A 16232-nucleotide genomic window follows, 5' to 3' on the forward strand; every position below is an offset into this window, starting at 1 on the left:
GAGATTTTCTTTTGTATCATATTGCTAAATGATTTTGGATTTTTGTTCTGTGTCTTTTCTGGCTTCCTTTCATTTGCGCAGTTCCTTTCCAGATATAGGAACTTGGATCTGTCCTTATGTGTGTTTATTTACATATGTGTTTTGTGTGTGTGTGTGTGTGTGTGTGTGTGTGTGTGTGTTCTCAAGTAAATGACTGGACATGTTACTTCTTTGCCATCAAAATTCCTGGCAAAGCAACTAGTGGATGTTTTTGTTTACTAACATGCAAAATTACAGACAGTTAGAGCTGGAGAGAGCCTTTGAGCTTATCATATCAATCTTAATAATCAGTTCATTATCTCAACAAAATTTTTGTGCTTATCACATTTCAAGAAATGTAGTTGGCTCCAGGGAGACAAAGATGAACAAATAAGACATGAATTTTAGTTGAGAAGGTTTATGTACTAGTAGGTGAGGAGGCAAGCACACCAAATATGTACACAAAGAGGTCAAGGCGACATTCCAAGAGGAGTACAGCCCTAAGAATGTGCCACTGACTCAGTCCCTGGCTTCCCCTCAACCACTGCAGTTCCTAACACACCTGGTCTGTGTTCATCTACATCAGTAGTGTGCATTTGGGCAGCAATACTCAAGAGTAAATTTATTCTTATTCAGCCCAAATCCATCTTCTAACCTCTTCCATCCTTGGTCCCCATGTTGGTTTCTAGAGTTCAACAAAATATAGACCAACATTCACTTGCAGTCCTTTAAATGTTTGTCTTTTCAAAGTTGTTTCCTTTTATGTTTAAGCATCAAATTTTCTATACTTCTCCCTCTCCCTGATCTTTCTTTTTATTCTTGTTCTCTAGAGAGTCAATATGGTCCCTAAACTATGCTTTCCAAACTATATGAAATCCTTCAGACCTACCCACCATCTCCTTCCAGACAAAAAGATGTTTGCGTACTGACACTATGATCACACTAAGGCACTATAGCTACATCACAATCTCTCCTTTGAATGACTCATTAGTGCTTGGTCTTTTTTCCAAACAAGAAGCCAGAAAAGTATTAAACATCACAGGATTAAATAAATTGAAAATAAAACAAAAATAATGATAGAAAAATTAAATAATAATCACACTAAATATGCCAAACACTGACAGAGTCAAGAAGTCTTATGTGATTGTTAGTGCTAGCACATGCTCTTGGTTCCCAGGTTGTAGTAGCTCACTTTGGCTCATATTAAAATTGGGATCAACTAAAATCCCTAAACCTTTTTCATAGAAATAGCTTTTAAGTCAAATGTGCCAATTCTTTATTCCAGTTATCATTCATCTTATGGGTTTCTGCTTGATCATGTAATTCAAAAGCTTATCTGGTCCACCTGGTTTTCTGCCAACTGCAGATCTGTATCACTGCCTTTTAGTGGTCCTGAAAGGAACTGTTCCCAGCATGCAAGAATGAAGAATTTTTAAAATTGTGTTACATTTATTTTGAATTGCTTTAACTCAATATCTGTTATATACAGTTAATTTTTCAAAAGCTTCATCATGATTTTCTTATTCAATAGTTCACTAATATCATATGGTATCACTTTAATAGTACTTTCAAAATATAAAGCATTATTTACAGTCCCAAACATTGACACTTAAAGGAATCCTGAGACTAAATCATGAAAATGGAGAACAATAACATCTGGTCTGTTAATTGATGTTTAGCCATGTTGAATCAACTGTACACACTACTACCCACAGACTCACTCTACAAACATATCACAGTGCCATGTTTTCCTGTTAAAAAGATAGGATATAGGCCAAAACAAGGTAGATGTGTAGTACTATCAAATTCCTTTAGCCATCTTGCTTCTCTTCACCCTAAAACCAACTGAGGGAGAATTGAATGTGTTCCACTCATGGTATACGGCCCTGAAGGAGCTTAGCAACTTCTAGGAAGGAGCTATGGACCACAGGCAGGGCAAGTAGCAGCCGGAAATACACTTGCAATATATATGTACAGCATTCAGCAGGAGGTACAGGAAGGCAGAAGTTGATTCATGTGGCAAAGGCAGGTCGGGGAAGGACTCAGGGAAGATTTTGTAAAAGCAGGTGATTGAATCAGGTGGGGTGCTCTTTACCAAGTAAGGCAGAGAAGAGGATTACAGAAAGAAGAGCATCCTCATAGGAGAGGAAGAAGGGCTTAAACAGCAAGTTTCCTGATAAGTAAGAAGTTTGGGGTGGCAGAAACAGACTGAAGGACCTAGTGTGGAGGGGCATAGGGTTGGGATGGCTAGCAGCAGCTGGGTCTCTGAGGTTGGAGTGCACCACGCTGAAATGTTTTAGACTCAATCCCCATCCCACCTAGAGGATTGCATATCTTTCCACAGTTTTGTAGCATGATCCTGAGGATTGTTTTTCGCATTTTTATTAAAGACTAAATTAAAGGCATTTCTTGAAAGAAAAGAAGCCACTAACTTCTTGCTTCTCGAGTTTCCTAAATACAATCCAAGCTGGCTGCTGTGTTTTTAGATGCCAGGTAGATGTTGCTGCCATCCTAGCCTGTCCCTTCATTTCCATTGTATGTAACAGTCATAAAAATAAGTAATTTAAAACCAAATTTGGCAAAGAATATACTGGTGAATTTCTAATAAAAATTAGAATAAATATTATAGAAGATTATAGATTAAAAACTCAGTTATTCAAATGTCATTTTCAGTATTTAAAAATACATTATAATTCACAGTAAGAATTTATCTGTAAGATTTTTAAGAGCACTTATATTTGGACAGAAGTATGGAACTTTTTCTTAGACTAATTAGAATATGCAAATAATCTGTGAATATTTAAAAGAAAATCACAGACCACCAGATAATTGTTAATGTATGATATGTTAACAGAGTTTTTTTGAGGAAACAAAATACTCCTGACTTCTAAACTAATGAAATTGTACTTTACACTCAAATTTGTATATAAATTTTTGTTAACCTACATGTGCTAAACACTGCATTTTAAAGACTTCAATTTTCTATTTTTAAAATGTTTTGTTATAATCCATCATCAGTGGAACCCATATATAAAGCATACACAAAATGTGCCATCATCAAAAGAAAATAGACATCAGAGAAAATGAAATTTGAAATAGCTTAGTAGCTTCAGGAATGTTTTGCAAAACATTTTTCCTTATTTGTAGTAAAAGCACCATAACGTGCATGTGTAATGAAAATGTTAAAAAAAAATGATTTGGTTTGGCGTTCAGCATTCATTGCTTATATTGTGAGTTGCTGAAAACTGTTTTTAAAGAGCATGTGCCATTGTTTTCGTTTATCGTAGAATAGGTATTCTATTTTTTTAATAGAACAATCTTGTGATATTTTCCTTTAAGAGGTCACGTTTAACACATCTTTCAACATCTGAAGTGGCAAAATATTCATTTGAAATATTTTAAGTAATATTGCAGTAATAGTCTTCACAGAGGTTTCTAAAATATTTTGGTCTTAGGCAGTTGATTCACTAAATGTTTTTACAGGAACAAAGGTGGCAAAATGTCACATGCTTCTGGAACCACAGTTATAGTCTTAGTCCCAAGTGGCTTATTTTTCAAAGAGAGTCATCTCCAAATCTGCATGGGAGGTAAGCCTCTTGCAAAGCAAAAAAGGAAAGACAATAGTTAAGTAGAATAAACATAAGAGGGGGTTTTCACTGAAGCAATTTTGCACAACAGTGTCGCAAAGTAACCAGTGTCAACATCTTTAAAACAGCCGAAATGGCATCTGCAAAGCCTGAAGATTAAAAAAAAAAAAGGCACTTACGCCAAATGTATGTATAAAAATCTGTTCTGAGGTTTGTGAGAAATAAGTCAAATCTCCCTTTTCCCCCAAAGTCTGCATGGTGCATGTGCTAAGTTACTGAATTCATCCTTCATGCAATCCCAGTTTATTAAAGAGGTTAAAAATTTATAAAACTCTGATGGGATATGGTTTTAATGCTTCATCACACCACCCATCATTTGCTTTTCAATCTAGATCAGAATGATCTCTCCTACTTCCCTGCAATCACCTACCTGCACAGCTAATATTTTCTGAATACTCTCCTGAGATTCTGCCTGGAACTTGTCCAGCTGCATCTGGTGGAAGAGGACCACCAGTCTGAAGTACTCCTGCCACCGCTTGTGGAGCTTTCTCTGCAGCTGACAGAGCTAAAGGCAAGAGGGAGGGGAAAAAACACAAGTCAGAGTAGGAGAGGAAATTAATGGCAGTGTTCAAGAAGAATGATGGAGGGAAATATAGAAAGCAGTCAATGGCCCATTCTGCTCTGTACGGACCTGACAGGAATTTCACAGTCCCTTGATTTTTCAGCCCACTCATGTGCATTCATCAGAAACCAGTCACATCTGGCCGCCAGGATGGGGGGTTAATTTTCTCTAAATGCCTCAGCAGTTTTGTTCTAGCTGAGGCAAACTCTGTGACTGCAAAGCTGATGAGTAAAATATTTCTACTTCACCCAGTTTAACTCAAAACCGATAGCCTCGGGACATATTGAACCTTTCTTTAAAAAATAATCTTTTGAAGCTTTTTTGAATGGCACATCAGGTCAGGCCAAAGTTTAAAAATGTAACTTTAAGACTTTGATGGACACTGTGGCTTCTTTTTTTCCTCATAAAGCTTACCATTGCCTGGCAATGTGCGCTTTAGAGCATGACAAAACTAAAGAGAATTAACTTAGCCATCAACTGCGGAGGGAGAACAATAACGGGGAAGAAATTTCCAGCTAGAACTCCCTATTAATCTACCTCCCTCTGACCATGTGACATGGAAACATCTCACTGCATTGGAATACAGTGGGTGCAATGTTTAGCAGTAGAACGTTTAATACTGGATATCTGTAGTGAAAGAAAGAATTCCCCTGTGCAGTGTGCTATATCACTTGGAAATTTAATTTAAAAACAAAAAACAGTGGAAGTTTAACCAAAGTAATACACTTTTGCTCTTTAACAGTTAGCTTAGCCACATCATACAGAATTACTATAATAAGGTTATTTTCAATGGAATAAACTTAATCAAATTAGCTATAAAAACAATTTTTAAAAACCCAAACATTTAAATTGAATATATTCTGTTACTGAAAACCCTTTTGTTTTTTTGGTAATGTGGGTAATTGCTTAACATATTTTTCAGAATGGAAAAATTAACAAAATTCACCGAATGCTTGATACCAAACTTCTTAAAACTCTTTTGATATCAGACCAAAAACATGTTAAGAATAAGCTAACTTTATGTTATGTTCTGGGTTATGATCTGAGTTACATGTGTGGGATGCTTTGTCAAATTGCAATAGTCAATGTATGGATTTCAGGAATCTTTTCTATGTATATTTCAATAAAAGAGCTTATTTAAAAAATTATTTCAAACACTTGGTGTTGCATGTGAATTGTTTATTATCATATCCTCGAGTATGTATTGTTATAATCAAAACATATGTTGTTAGGATTTAGATATGAGCTGTCTCCCAAAAGCTCAGGCAGTGTTGCAGGAATGTTCAGAGGTGAAATGAGTAGATTATGAGAGCTGTAACCTCAACGGTGAATTAATCCATGTGATTGGTTAATAATTTGGAGGAGTTACCAGCTGGTAACTTGTAGATAGGTGGAGTGTGGCTGGAGGAAGGAGGTCACAATGGGGCATGCCCTTGGGGATGATTTCTGTCCTTGACTTTCCACCTTCTGTTTTCTGGCTACCGTGAACTGCCAGCATTCCTCCACCACGCCCCTTCACCCCAATGTTCTGCTTCCTCTCAGGCCCAGAGCAAAGGAGGCCACTGACTTCAGACTGAACCTCTGCTACTATGAGCCTCAAAGAAACTTTTTCTCCTTTAAATTGTTCTTGTCAAGTATTTTGGTCATGGGGATGAGAAACTCACTAACACCTACATATTTATGTTCAGCTCACAGAAAAATGAAGCCTCTATTCTTGGTTAATTGGTTAATTTTGGACAAAAAACACCTATGAAAAACATAGATATTTCAATTTACTAAATGCTGAACTACATCATCTAGATAAGCTTCATGGGTTTTTCAGATAATTTAGGTTATGAAAGATTATTGCATCGCTTTCAAAGAGAAGTCCTGGCGAGCTTTTTATTTTTACTTTTTCTCTGTAATATAAGCCAAATTGGACAGTATGTTGTATCTTGATAAACTCATTATGGCATTTGGAAAATTTAACTCATTAGAAATGTTCACAAATACATGAAGGATCATATTAATTCAATCTTAAACTGTGGGAATGGGTAAAGAAGTTATCATTGTCGGGTGACTAAATATCAATAACAGAAGAAAAGCAATCATGATAGACATTCTTGAGAATAATTTCATAGCATACACATGTTGAAAAGAACTTTGTGACTCTATACTTGGTCTAACATTAAAATATAACCTGATAGCATAAAGATTTTGTTCTTTAAAAGTGCTAGGTTGGGGATAGAGTAGAGAAGAGTTTATTTGGCAATAAACTAAAATTATCAGGAAATCATCTTTGCTTGTCAAGTATCTGATACATGAAAATTATACCTAGAAATATATTTTAAAGTATATTTCTATTTAGTTCTTTATATACTGACTTGGTAGGTCATGATCTAAGTTAAATATTCTGAATGCTACTTTCTTTTTTTAAATTATTTATTTATTTTTTTGATTTTTTTACAGAACACGTTTTGATTCATTGTACACAAACGGGGTACATCATTTTGTTTCTATGGTTGAGCACCATGTAGACTCATACCATTCATGTAATCATACATGTACACAGGGTAATGATGTCTGTCTCATTCCACCATTTTTCATACACTCCTCATTTCCTTCTACATAATCTAAAGTTCTTCCATTCTTCTCTCACTTCCCACACCCCCACCCTCATTATATATCATTCTCAACTTATCAGGGAAAACATTCCGTCTTTGTTTTTTTGGGATTGACTTATTTCACTTAGCATGATATTCTCCAATTCCATCCATTTATTTGCAAATGCCATAATATTATTCTTCTTTTTGGCTGAATACTATTCTACTGTGTATCTATATTACAGTTTCTTTATCAATTCATCTGTAACACAGCCATGTCAATGTTTATAGCAGCTCAGTTCACAATAGCTAGATTGTGGAACCAACCTAGATGCCCTGAATGCTACTTTCTTAACAAAGAATCCTCCAACTTTATCAATTCTGCTCAATGTGATTCATTTGTACAGCATAGTTCATAGGTTGATTGTACTCACTGAGGGCTTACAATAATTTATTACATACTTCTGTCTAACTTAAAGTTTATATTCTTAATCATGCTAAGTGAGATAAGTCAATCTTAATCATGATATCGCATCAATCTGAGTACAGTGGCTTTCCTTTGTCTCCCTCTGATTTTTAGCAGTCATTTCTAGATTAAGAGTAGTCATGAAGATACCCAGAAGTACTCAAAGAGCCTTTAGAGCTGGACCACAGAGCATCCTTAAAAACAAGTTGTAATGCAAAACAAACACGTGTCTACCTTCGTCAGTTATCAGTAAGAAATACATGACAAAACCTTATCCACATACGTTATGCTTGCAAATATTTGTAACATAGAATGTTCAAGATGAAAATAAGTGGGAACCCAACCCATTCAAAAATTGGGTAATAGACTATCAAGACAATAAAAGTTCATAGTAGTAAGCCAGAAATAACAGATTTTAAGAGTGACTGTAGGATGAACTCTTTCAACCTCATTGAGTGGAATCAGATATCTCAGAGTGAAATACTACTTTAATTTTTTGGAGTGCTCTTTCTAGTTCAAGGCTGTGTTTACTTGGACCTAGATTAGCCTTCAAAAGACCCACTTTCCCCCAAAAGACTCTAGGATACATGGAACTACTCCATGAACATAGATCAGTCTAACCACAAATACAATAAATGACAACGGATAGGTGTGTTGTAGAGGATTTCCTTGAAGTGCAGGGAATTTTTATGAACGGGAGTGCTTTGACCTATGCAAATGAAGAAAACTCACTGGTAATGTTTTCCACATCTCCAACTTAAATTATGAACAGCATCTTTGTTACTGTCTATGTTCAGTAGTCTACATTCTAGTTTAGGGAAGCCACCAAGACCTTAAATTTATTCATCTGTGAGTATTAATGGAAGTCAACTAGGTAGAGAAGTTCTTTGAGGATCAACTAAAAAAGAATAAAGGTCAATAAAAAATTGAGTTTGGGGGTAAGAAATCTACAACTAATAAATATATAGATAGATAGATAGATAGATAAACAATTGGAGGTAATGAAAGCATAGAAACTTTTCTGCATATAAGATCAGCATTTAAAAAAACACAATATTTTGAGATGAATGTATAGTTCAGTGGTACAATACTTGCCTATTATGTATGAGGCCCTGGTTTCAATTCCTATTACTGCAAGAAAAAAATGCAAAAAAAGTAAAACTTTTAGAAGTCAGCATAATAAATTTTGCATTGTGACAAAAAATTCCATTCATAACCATAAAATAAAATGTAAGGTAACTAGGCTCAAATTATTTTAAAACATGCAGGATTTTGCAGAAAGTTATGAAAATATGTTGAAATATATAAATTAAGGAATGAAAAAATGGAGATGTAATGCATTCGTGTGTGAGAAAAGAGTGTCATGAACATGTGACTTTGCACACAGTTGTCTACAATTTCATCAGGTTTCATGAAAGTTGATCTAAAATTCATAGAAAACAAAGGACTGGGAATAGCTAGGACAATTGTGAAACAGGAGAACAAGCTCAAAGAAGTTGCCATGTAATATATAGAACATCTTGAAGCTGTAGGAACTAAAAGTAATATCAGCATTGGAATACATAAACACAGCATTTGAACATAAAAGAGAGCTGAATAACAGATGCATATACATAAATTATAGATATTTGATATATGACAGAGATAGCATCACAAATCAGTGTAGAAAGAATGGTGTAATTATCTCTATGTGGAATAAAATAAAATCAGATCCTTAGCTCATAATATGCACAAAAATAAAAGCAAGGTGGATTAAAATGAAGAAAGTTCATCTTCAAAAATTTTGGAAGAACATATGACAAAATAATTTTATGACCTTGAGGAAGGGAAGAATTTTAAAATAAAATATTAAAATAATCAATTTTAGTGAAATTGACTAAGTTTATCTTTTCAGAAACTTAAAAATAGTTTCATTGGACAGAAACAAACCACAGATTTAGAGAAGATATTAGGAATGAAGTGCTGGCAAGAGTTTTCTTAACATATAAAGAGCCTCTACAAATCAATATGAAAAATACAATCAACACACCAGAAAAATGATCACATTATGTCAACAGGCAGTTCACAGAAAAAGACAACTGTTTTATAAACATTTGAGAAAACATGTTAACTTTGATAGAAGAATACAAAAATATACACCTTGTGTTCATCAGATTGGCTAACAGTTTTTAAAATCTGTTCACTAGAACTATTGGCATAGAAGAAATTAAATTCATATAATGTTCAAATTTGTATATAATGTGACACAGAATTTGAGTGCAATTTGTCATTCATATTGAAGTTGAAGATGTGCTTTTCCTTTGATCCAGCTATTATAGCTGAATCTACACACTCTGGATAAACAGTTCTCTGAGTGTGGTTTGCAGACCATCAGGTTCAGTACCACTTCAGAACTTGTCAGAGATGGTGTCATTCAGATCTACTAAACCAGAAACTCTGGGGCCCAGCCATTAATTTTAACAAAACCTTTTGTAGATTCTAATATGTACTGAAGTCTAAGAAAAACATCTTTAGAAAACTTTTCACTACGTTATAAAGGAAACATATACAATAATGTTAATTTATAGCATTGCCTAGAATAGTGAAAATTTAGAAACAATCTCATCATCTGTCTCTGGAGTAAGGAAAAATACACTGTGGTATATATTTGTATCCCAAATCCTGGCATGTCAGATACACTAAAATCACAAGAATTACGTGTAGTATTACTTTATAGAAAGGAAAAACTGAAAAAATGCCTTATATTTTAACTTGACAACTACATAAAAATGGTATTAAAATGAAATGGAATAAGTAACACTAACAGAAGATGAGAGGTTAACTCAGATGAAGAAAAATGGAAATATTAGGAAGCATCGGAGAGAAGGTATTTAGTGCATCTACACATGTTGAAATATACAAAGCAAATGTCCAGATTCATCAAGATGATGAAGGTACAAGAAATTTATCATACACATATTTACTTATAATTCACACATACCTCTAGCCTATTGGAGATTTACTGTTTTTATTTAAACATGAGAAAACCTAAATCAAGCTGGTCTCTGAAAAAAGGCACCCACCACTTTCTGTGGCTTGAGGTTATTTTCTTTTAGAGAATTTATTGTAATCTTGTTTTAAAAAGAATATTCCATTACACTTGACCATCTGCTAACATAAGAACACAGGCTTTTTTTTTTTTTTTTGTACAAGATGTTTCTTATGTATGCACTAAATGTGATTTTACCTATAGTAAATGTTCAAAATGTTAATTAAGTTTGCAATAAGAAAAGAATTACTATTTCTGGTTGCTTAATAAATCGTCTAAACTTTTTGTTATATCTGTCTACCCCCCCACAGATACACACCCAATTAATACAGTCATTGGGTAGTAACTTCATAACTTGTTTCATACAAAATTGAAGATTAACATACATAAAATATTTTCATGAGAACCTGAATTTCATAGTTTCAAAAGGCAACCAAAGAACTCTATGAAGAATATATTGATATAAATAAATAAAATTTTAAGCTTATATGCACATTGTATGCTACTGTGCTGAAATAATAATAGACTAGTGTGGTTTTTTTTTTCCTAAAATTTCTTAAATTGTCTCTGTGCATTACAGAACATAAATATCATTGGAAACATACTTTGGATAAAATTAAATCATTTTTAGAGACATATGGTGCCAAAAATTAGCTCCCCAAAGCACATAATTTAACTGGCTCTTGCAATTTAAGAACCTTGGAAAAACAGAAAGGGAACATTTCAAGGAAATGAGAAGTGTCCTTATAATGAATTTCTGCTTATAAGAATCAGACATAACAACAGTGTTTTTAATTAAAATACAAATACCATATGTATAGTTATCTGAAAATGAACTATAAATTGCTTTGTAGAAAACAAAGACCAGTCAATACTGAAAACACAAGTCCCTTAGAATACAAAGTTCATAGTAACTAGCAGGACAGATTGTTCATGATCAGCACTCAAAGGTCTTGGCCAATGAAGAATGATTTGTCCATCACTGAACTGATGAGAACACACAATTGTTCAAGATTTGACTATATAGGACAGGTTTTCAACAATACAACATTTATATTTTTTGAATGAAAAATATGTTTAATAAAATAACTGGATGGTGGATGTAAAGAACACAGAATTTTTTTTGCATACAACATGAAAAATCCATTAGCCACAAAATAGAAATAGAAAGTCAACAGAATCATCATAATAAACAACCTTCATTAATACAAGGTATAGGAAAAATATGAGAGGTGTGGAATAATTTCAAATTCCTGAAGTCAAAATCACTTCCTAGGGTGAATTATAATAGCATATAGGATTTTTAGGGCAGTGTTAATATCTGTATGAACCCACAATGGTGGATACATGTCATTTTACATCTGTCCAAGCCCATAGACTGTACAAGAGTGAACCCTAATGTAAATCATGAACTTTGGGTGATTATGATGTGTCAACCTAGGTTAGTCAATTTTAACAACTTATACAAAGTATAAGTAGTATATCCCACTACTATGGTGTGGGATGCTAATAATGTGTGAGACTGTGCATTGTGTGTGTGCAATTGGGGGTGTACTCAAAGGACACACTGGAAATTTCTGAATCTTCCTCTCAATTTTTCTGTGACCCTAAAATCTGAACCAAAAAACTTCAAGTCTATGAAATAAAAATTACCTTCCAGTGCAGTGGCATGGGAATGGGAGTGGGTCTGTGGTGGTGATAATGACTATTTTTAGAGGTCACAGAATTTCTGAAGGATGCACGGATTAACTCAAATGGGTACCTGAAAATTTGAGAGTTTGTCTAATATGATGGCTAGGGAGCTCTGTAGGCGAGAAACCTGCAGCCTACGAGTTGAAATATTACAAAGAACATTTACTTTGGGAGAAAATTAAAGGCTTTAACAGTCTATTTGTACTGTCTATCTACAAACACAGTCAAGCAAACAGTCCTATTGTAGATTTGAATCTAAGAATTACATATATTTGACAAAGGAAAAAAAAAACATGGTATTTCCTGCAGTTTTACATTTGTGCTTTAGGTAATCCAATTAAATCATATGTAAAGCTTTGACAAAATGTGATAAAGGTCACTTTGGAAAAAAACAGTATTTTCCTATAGGAATAAATTTTAGCTAGAAGACAGATAGATAATAGAAGTGCACATATATTCATTCATTTGCACTATAATATTAAAGTAATCGTTACAATTTCAACCTGCTTGTTATAAGGTTTCACATACTGAAAGCATACTGCCTTTCTCAATCCTTGACAGATAAATAAACCTGATAAGCAAAGATATGTGCATGCAATTTTAATTCAACAGAGTGATGCGAAGTGCAGCACATAAGGCAAACAGCTAAGCCTTATCAGTTCTGGTTTTTGCAATAACCCAAACAATGGCAATTACAAACTACTCCACAGATTTTTGGCAAGAGAGGAATGACAGATATACAAAATCCTGTTAATACTCATCTTTTTATAATACTCAGTTACCAAGCTACATATGTATAATATAAAAATCTCAAAAGTAATAAGGTATTTCTTTATTATCAAGTCTGTTTAACAGACTGGTGCTAAAGATCACATAGCTCATTTCTGGAAATGTCCTTTGTCAAACGTGGAGGTATACTTATAAGCTGCACAAAACTCACATGCATCCCCAAATCTGGACTGAGTCTCTAAGGAAATTAATAAAGAGATACTCCATTATTTAAACTATATAAAGAATAATATGTTCCAAAATTCTCTATTTGAACCTCTGTTGATATGAAAGAAAGAAACCTGATCCCTAAGAGCTGCTGCTAAGTTTTGTACTTAATGGCTAAAGATTAGGTCTATCCCTTTATGCCAATACACAGATAAGCTTATTTTGTATACTTTATAATTATAATGCATACTATGGCATTAACACAAAATTAGTCTAATATTTTTACATGTTTAATAATCATAATAAGCAGCAAAATTCTCACAGCCTTCTAAGTTTCATAGCTATTTAGTTCTGGAACAAAATTACCACATTCTGATAGATGTTTGAGCAAAAATGGTGAAGACAATTGTTTAGATATTTTAATAACATTACTAAATTTCACAAATCTCTAGGACAGTTCAAAAAGAAAAGAATGACAGTACATACTTAATTCTAAGTATTGTTATCTGTGATTTTTTAAAAAATGCTAAGCCAAGAACAAGACAATTGGAAAATCCATTATAAAAATTTATATTTTTCCATTTTCCTCATAACATTACTAAAATGAAAATCCTTATATGAAAAAAAATCCTCACAATACAAATCTAACATTGCTCAAATGAACACTTGTTTAAAAAACAGTTGAAAATGGACTTACAAGAAGACTAAAATATGAAAGTTTATACTGACACTCTGATTTAGAGATAAACATATTCTTAAGGTACCCGTTTCCTTGTCTGCTTGTCAACCATTTGTCCCAAAGCAATTAAATCCTTTGATTTTAAACATGACCAAGTAAATTCTCTAAGCTGACTCTTTGGCTATTCATTTTTGAGTTATGGGTGAACAATTATTTTTCATGATTTATCGACCGTATATCTTTATAGTCTTCAAAGACCCACTTGTATCAATGCAAATAAATTAAGGAAATGCTTTAAAGGTCACATTTACCTAATATTCATTCACAATAAAAACATTATATCAAAAATAATTACAGCGCTTACTGGTTTATTTTAAATTTGTAAGAAGCAACAGTATATTTCTACTTTAAGAATATCAAATTTCATTAAGAATAGCCCCAGAATTTAAATTTTTTTAAGAAACAAGTAAGCATAAATGTTTCTGAAATTATTTTTTTAAAACTTACTTACAAACTTTCAGGGGCAGGAGTGAAGAAAATCTGAGACACAATTGAACAATGTGGAAGAATCAGGGAACAGAAATGTAATGGTCGCTAAGAATTTACTGAACCATTTGTTGGCTTGAACCAGAGTAAAATAATTGATTTCAGTATATAGAAAATATAGGGGTTTTCAAGATGGTGGACTAGAGAGTGATTGCATTTCATGTTGCTACAGGACTCAGGATTCAAGAAGAGGAGGTATTGAGAGACTCAGGACCAGCTCAGAGTCGCCGGGTGAGTCTCTCCCACTGGGCAAGGCTACTTGGATGGGATGGTAGTCCTGGAATGCAGGGAACTTCGTGGAGTAGAGTTGCCCAGTGAGACTCCCCCGATGGAGCAGTGAACCTGGACAACAGGGAGCATTGTAGAGGAGGGGTTGCTCAGCAAGAGGTTTCGGTGCAGAGGGTCCCAGGACAGGCGGTTGGATGGGACTGCAGGCAGCTTCTCGAAGGTAGGTCCGGACCCCTGGGAACATCACAGAGGAGGGCTGCCCAGCCCAGGTGGTGGTTCTGGACTGAAGGAAACTTCTCAGAGGAGAGTTGCCCAGTGAGACTTCCCCGCCAGGCTAGGCTTTCCCACCGGGATGGTAGAACCAGAGACACAAGCCCAGACCAGCCATGACCCAGCCCGAAGTCTAGTCTCCCATTTGCCTGACCATCAGTCAACAAGTGGAGGCATCTCTGCCCACTAGCAGGGACTATATCCCATCTGAAGGCCACCATCCCTAGAGGGGCAACTTCCTTGTGGAGCACTGCATTATCAAGGTCCTCCAAGACTTCAGGGTACTGAAGGTTAGGAGGTGAGTTATTGGAAATGTACAGGGATGCTGTAAGTCAATAGAGGAAATCTGCAATATCTCAGAGTTTCACTACTAGAGGGGTAGATACCTGACCTATATGAGAAAACAAGGAAAGAAAATGTCCCAAACAAAACTAGATGCTATATCAATAAAATCCAACGACAGCATGGCAGAAGAATTGTCAGAAAGGGAGCTCAGAATGTACATAATTAAAATGATCAGAGAAGCAAACGAGATGAAAGAGCAAATGCAGGCTTTGAATGATCGCAACAATCAACAGTTAAAAGAGCAAATGCGGGAAGCAAGAGATCATTTCAATAAAGAGTTAGAGATACTGAAAAAACAAACAAACTGAAATCCTTGAAATGAAGGAAACAATAAACCAAATTAAAAACTCCATAGAAAGCATAACCAATAGGATAGAATACCTGGAAGACAGAACCTCAGACATTGAAGACAAAATATTTAATCTTGAAAACAAAATAGACCAAACAGAGAAGAAGATGGTAAGAAATCATGAACAGAATCTACAAGAATTATGGGATATCATGAAAAGGCCAAATTTGAGAATTATTGGGATTGAGGAAGGCTTAGAGAAACAAACCAAAGGAATGAACAATCTATTCAATGAAATAATATCAGAAAATTTCCCACATCTGAAGAATGAAATGGAAAACCAAGTACAAGAGGCTTATAGGACTCCAAATATACAAAATTACAACAGACCCACACCAAGGCACATTATAATGAAAATACCTAACATACAAAATAAAGACAGAATTTTAAAGGCCGCAAGAGAAAAGAATCAAATTACATTCACGGGGAAGCAACAAGGATATCAGCAGATTTTTCAATTCAGACCCTAAAAGCTAGAAGGGCCTGGAACAACATTTACCAAGCCTTGAAAGAAAACGGATGCCAACCAAGAATCTTATACCCAGCAAAACTTACTTTCAGATTTGACAACGAAATAAGATCCTTCCATGATAAACAAAAGCTAAAGGAATTTACAAAAAGAAAGCTGGCATTACAGAACAATCTCAGCAAAATATTTCATGAGGAAGAGATGAAAAACAATGATGCAAATCAGCAACGGGAGGACCTAGCCTAAATGAATAGCCAAATAAAGAAGAAACCAAATCATGTCAAAAAACAAAAATAAGTCAAATGACCAGGAATACAAATCATATCTCAATAATAACCCTGAATGTTAATGGCCTGAACTCATCAATCAAAAGACATAGACTGGCAGATTGGATTAAAAAGAAAAATCCAACAAT

The 16232-nt window shown here is 34.4% G+C and overlaps 1 protein-coding gene across 1 annotated transcript in view; it reads right to left on the reverse strand.

Annotated features, from left to right (window-relative positions):
* Positions 1-3724: 3724 nt before the first annotated feature.
* Positions 3725-16232, reverse strand: part of Ccdc178 (coiled-coil domain containing 178) — a 356910-nt gene continuing 344402 nt past the window's right edge. Inside the window, exons 20-22 of the mRNA XM_047526223.1 lie at positions 12066-12107; positions 4036-4170; positions 3725-3754 (exon numbers count right to left, since the gene is read on the reverse strand). Coding sequence (XP_047382179.1) covers positions 3725-3754; positions 4036-4170; positions 12066-12107 — 207 coding nt within the window. The remainder of the gene's footprint in view (positions 3755-4035; positions 4171-12065; positions 12108-16232) is intronic.

Source organism: Sciurus carolinensis, chromosome 15, assembly GCF_902686445.1.
Source record: "Sciurus carolinensis chromosome 15, mSciCar1.2, whole genome shotgun sequence".
NCBI lineage: Eukaryota > Metazoa > Chordata > Mammalia > Rodentia > Sciuridae > Sciurus > Sciurus carolinensis.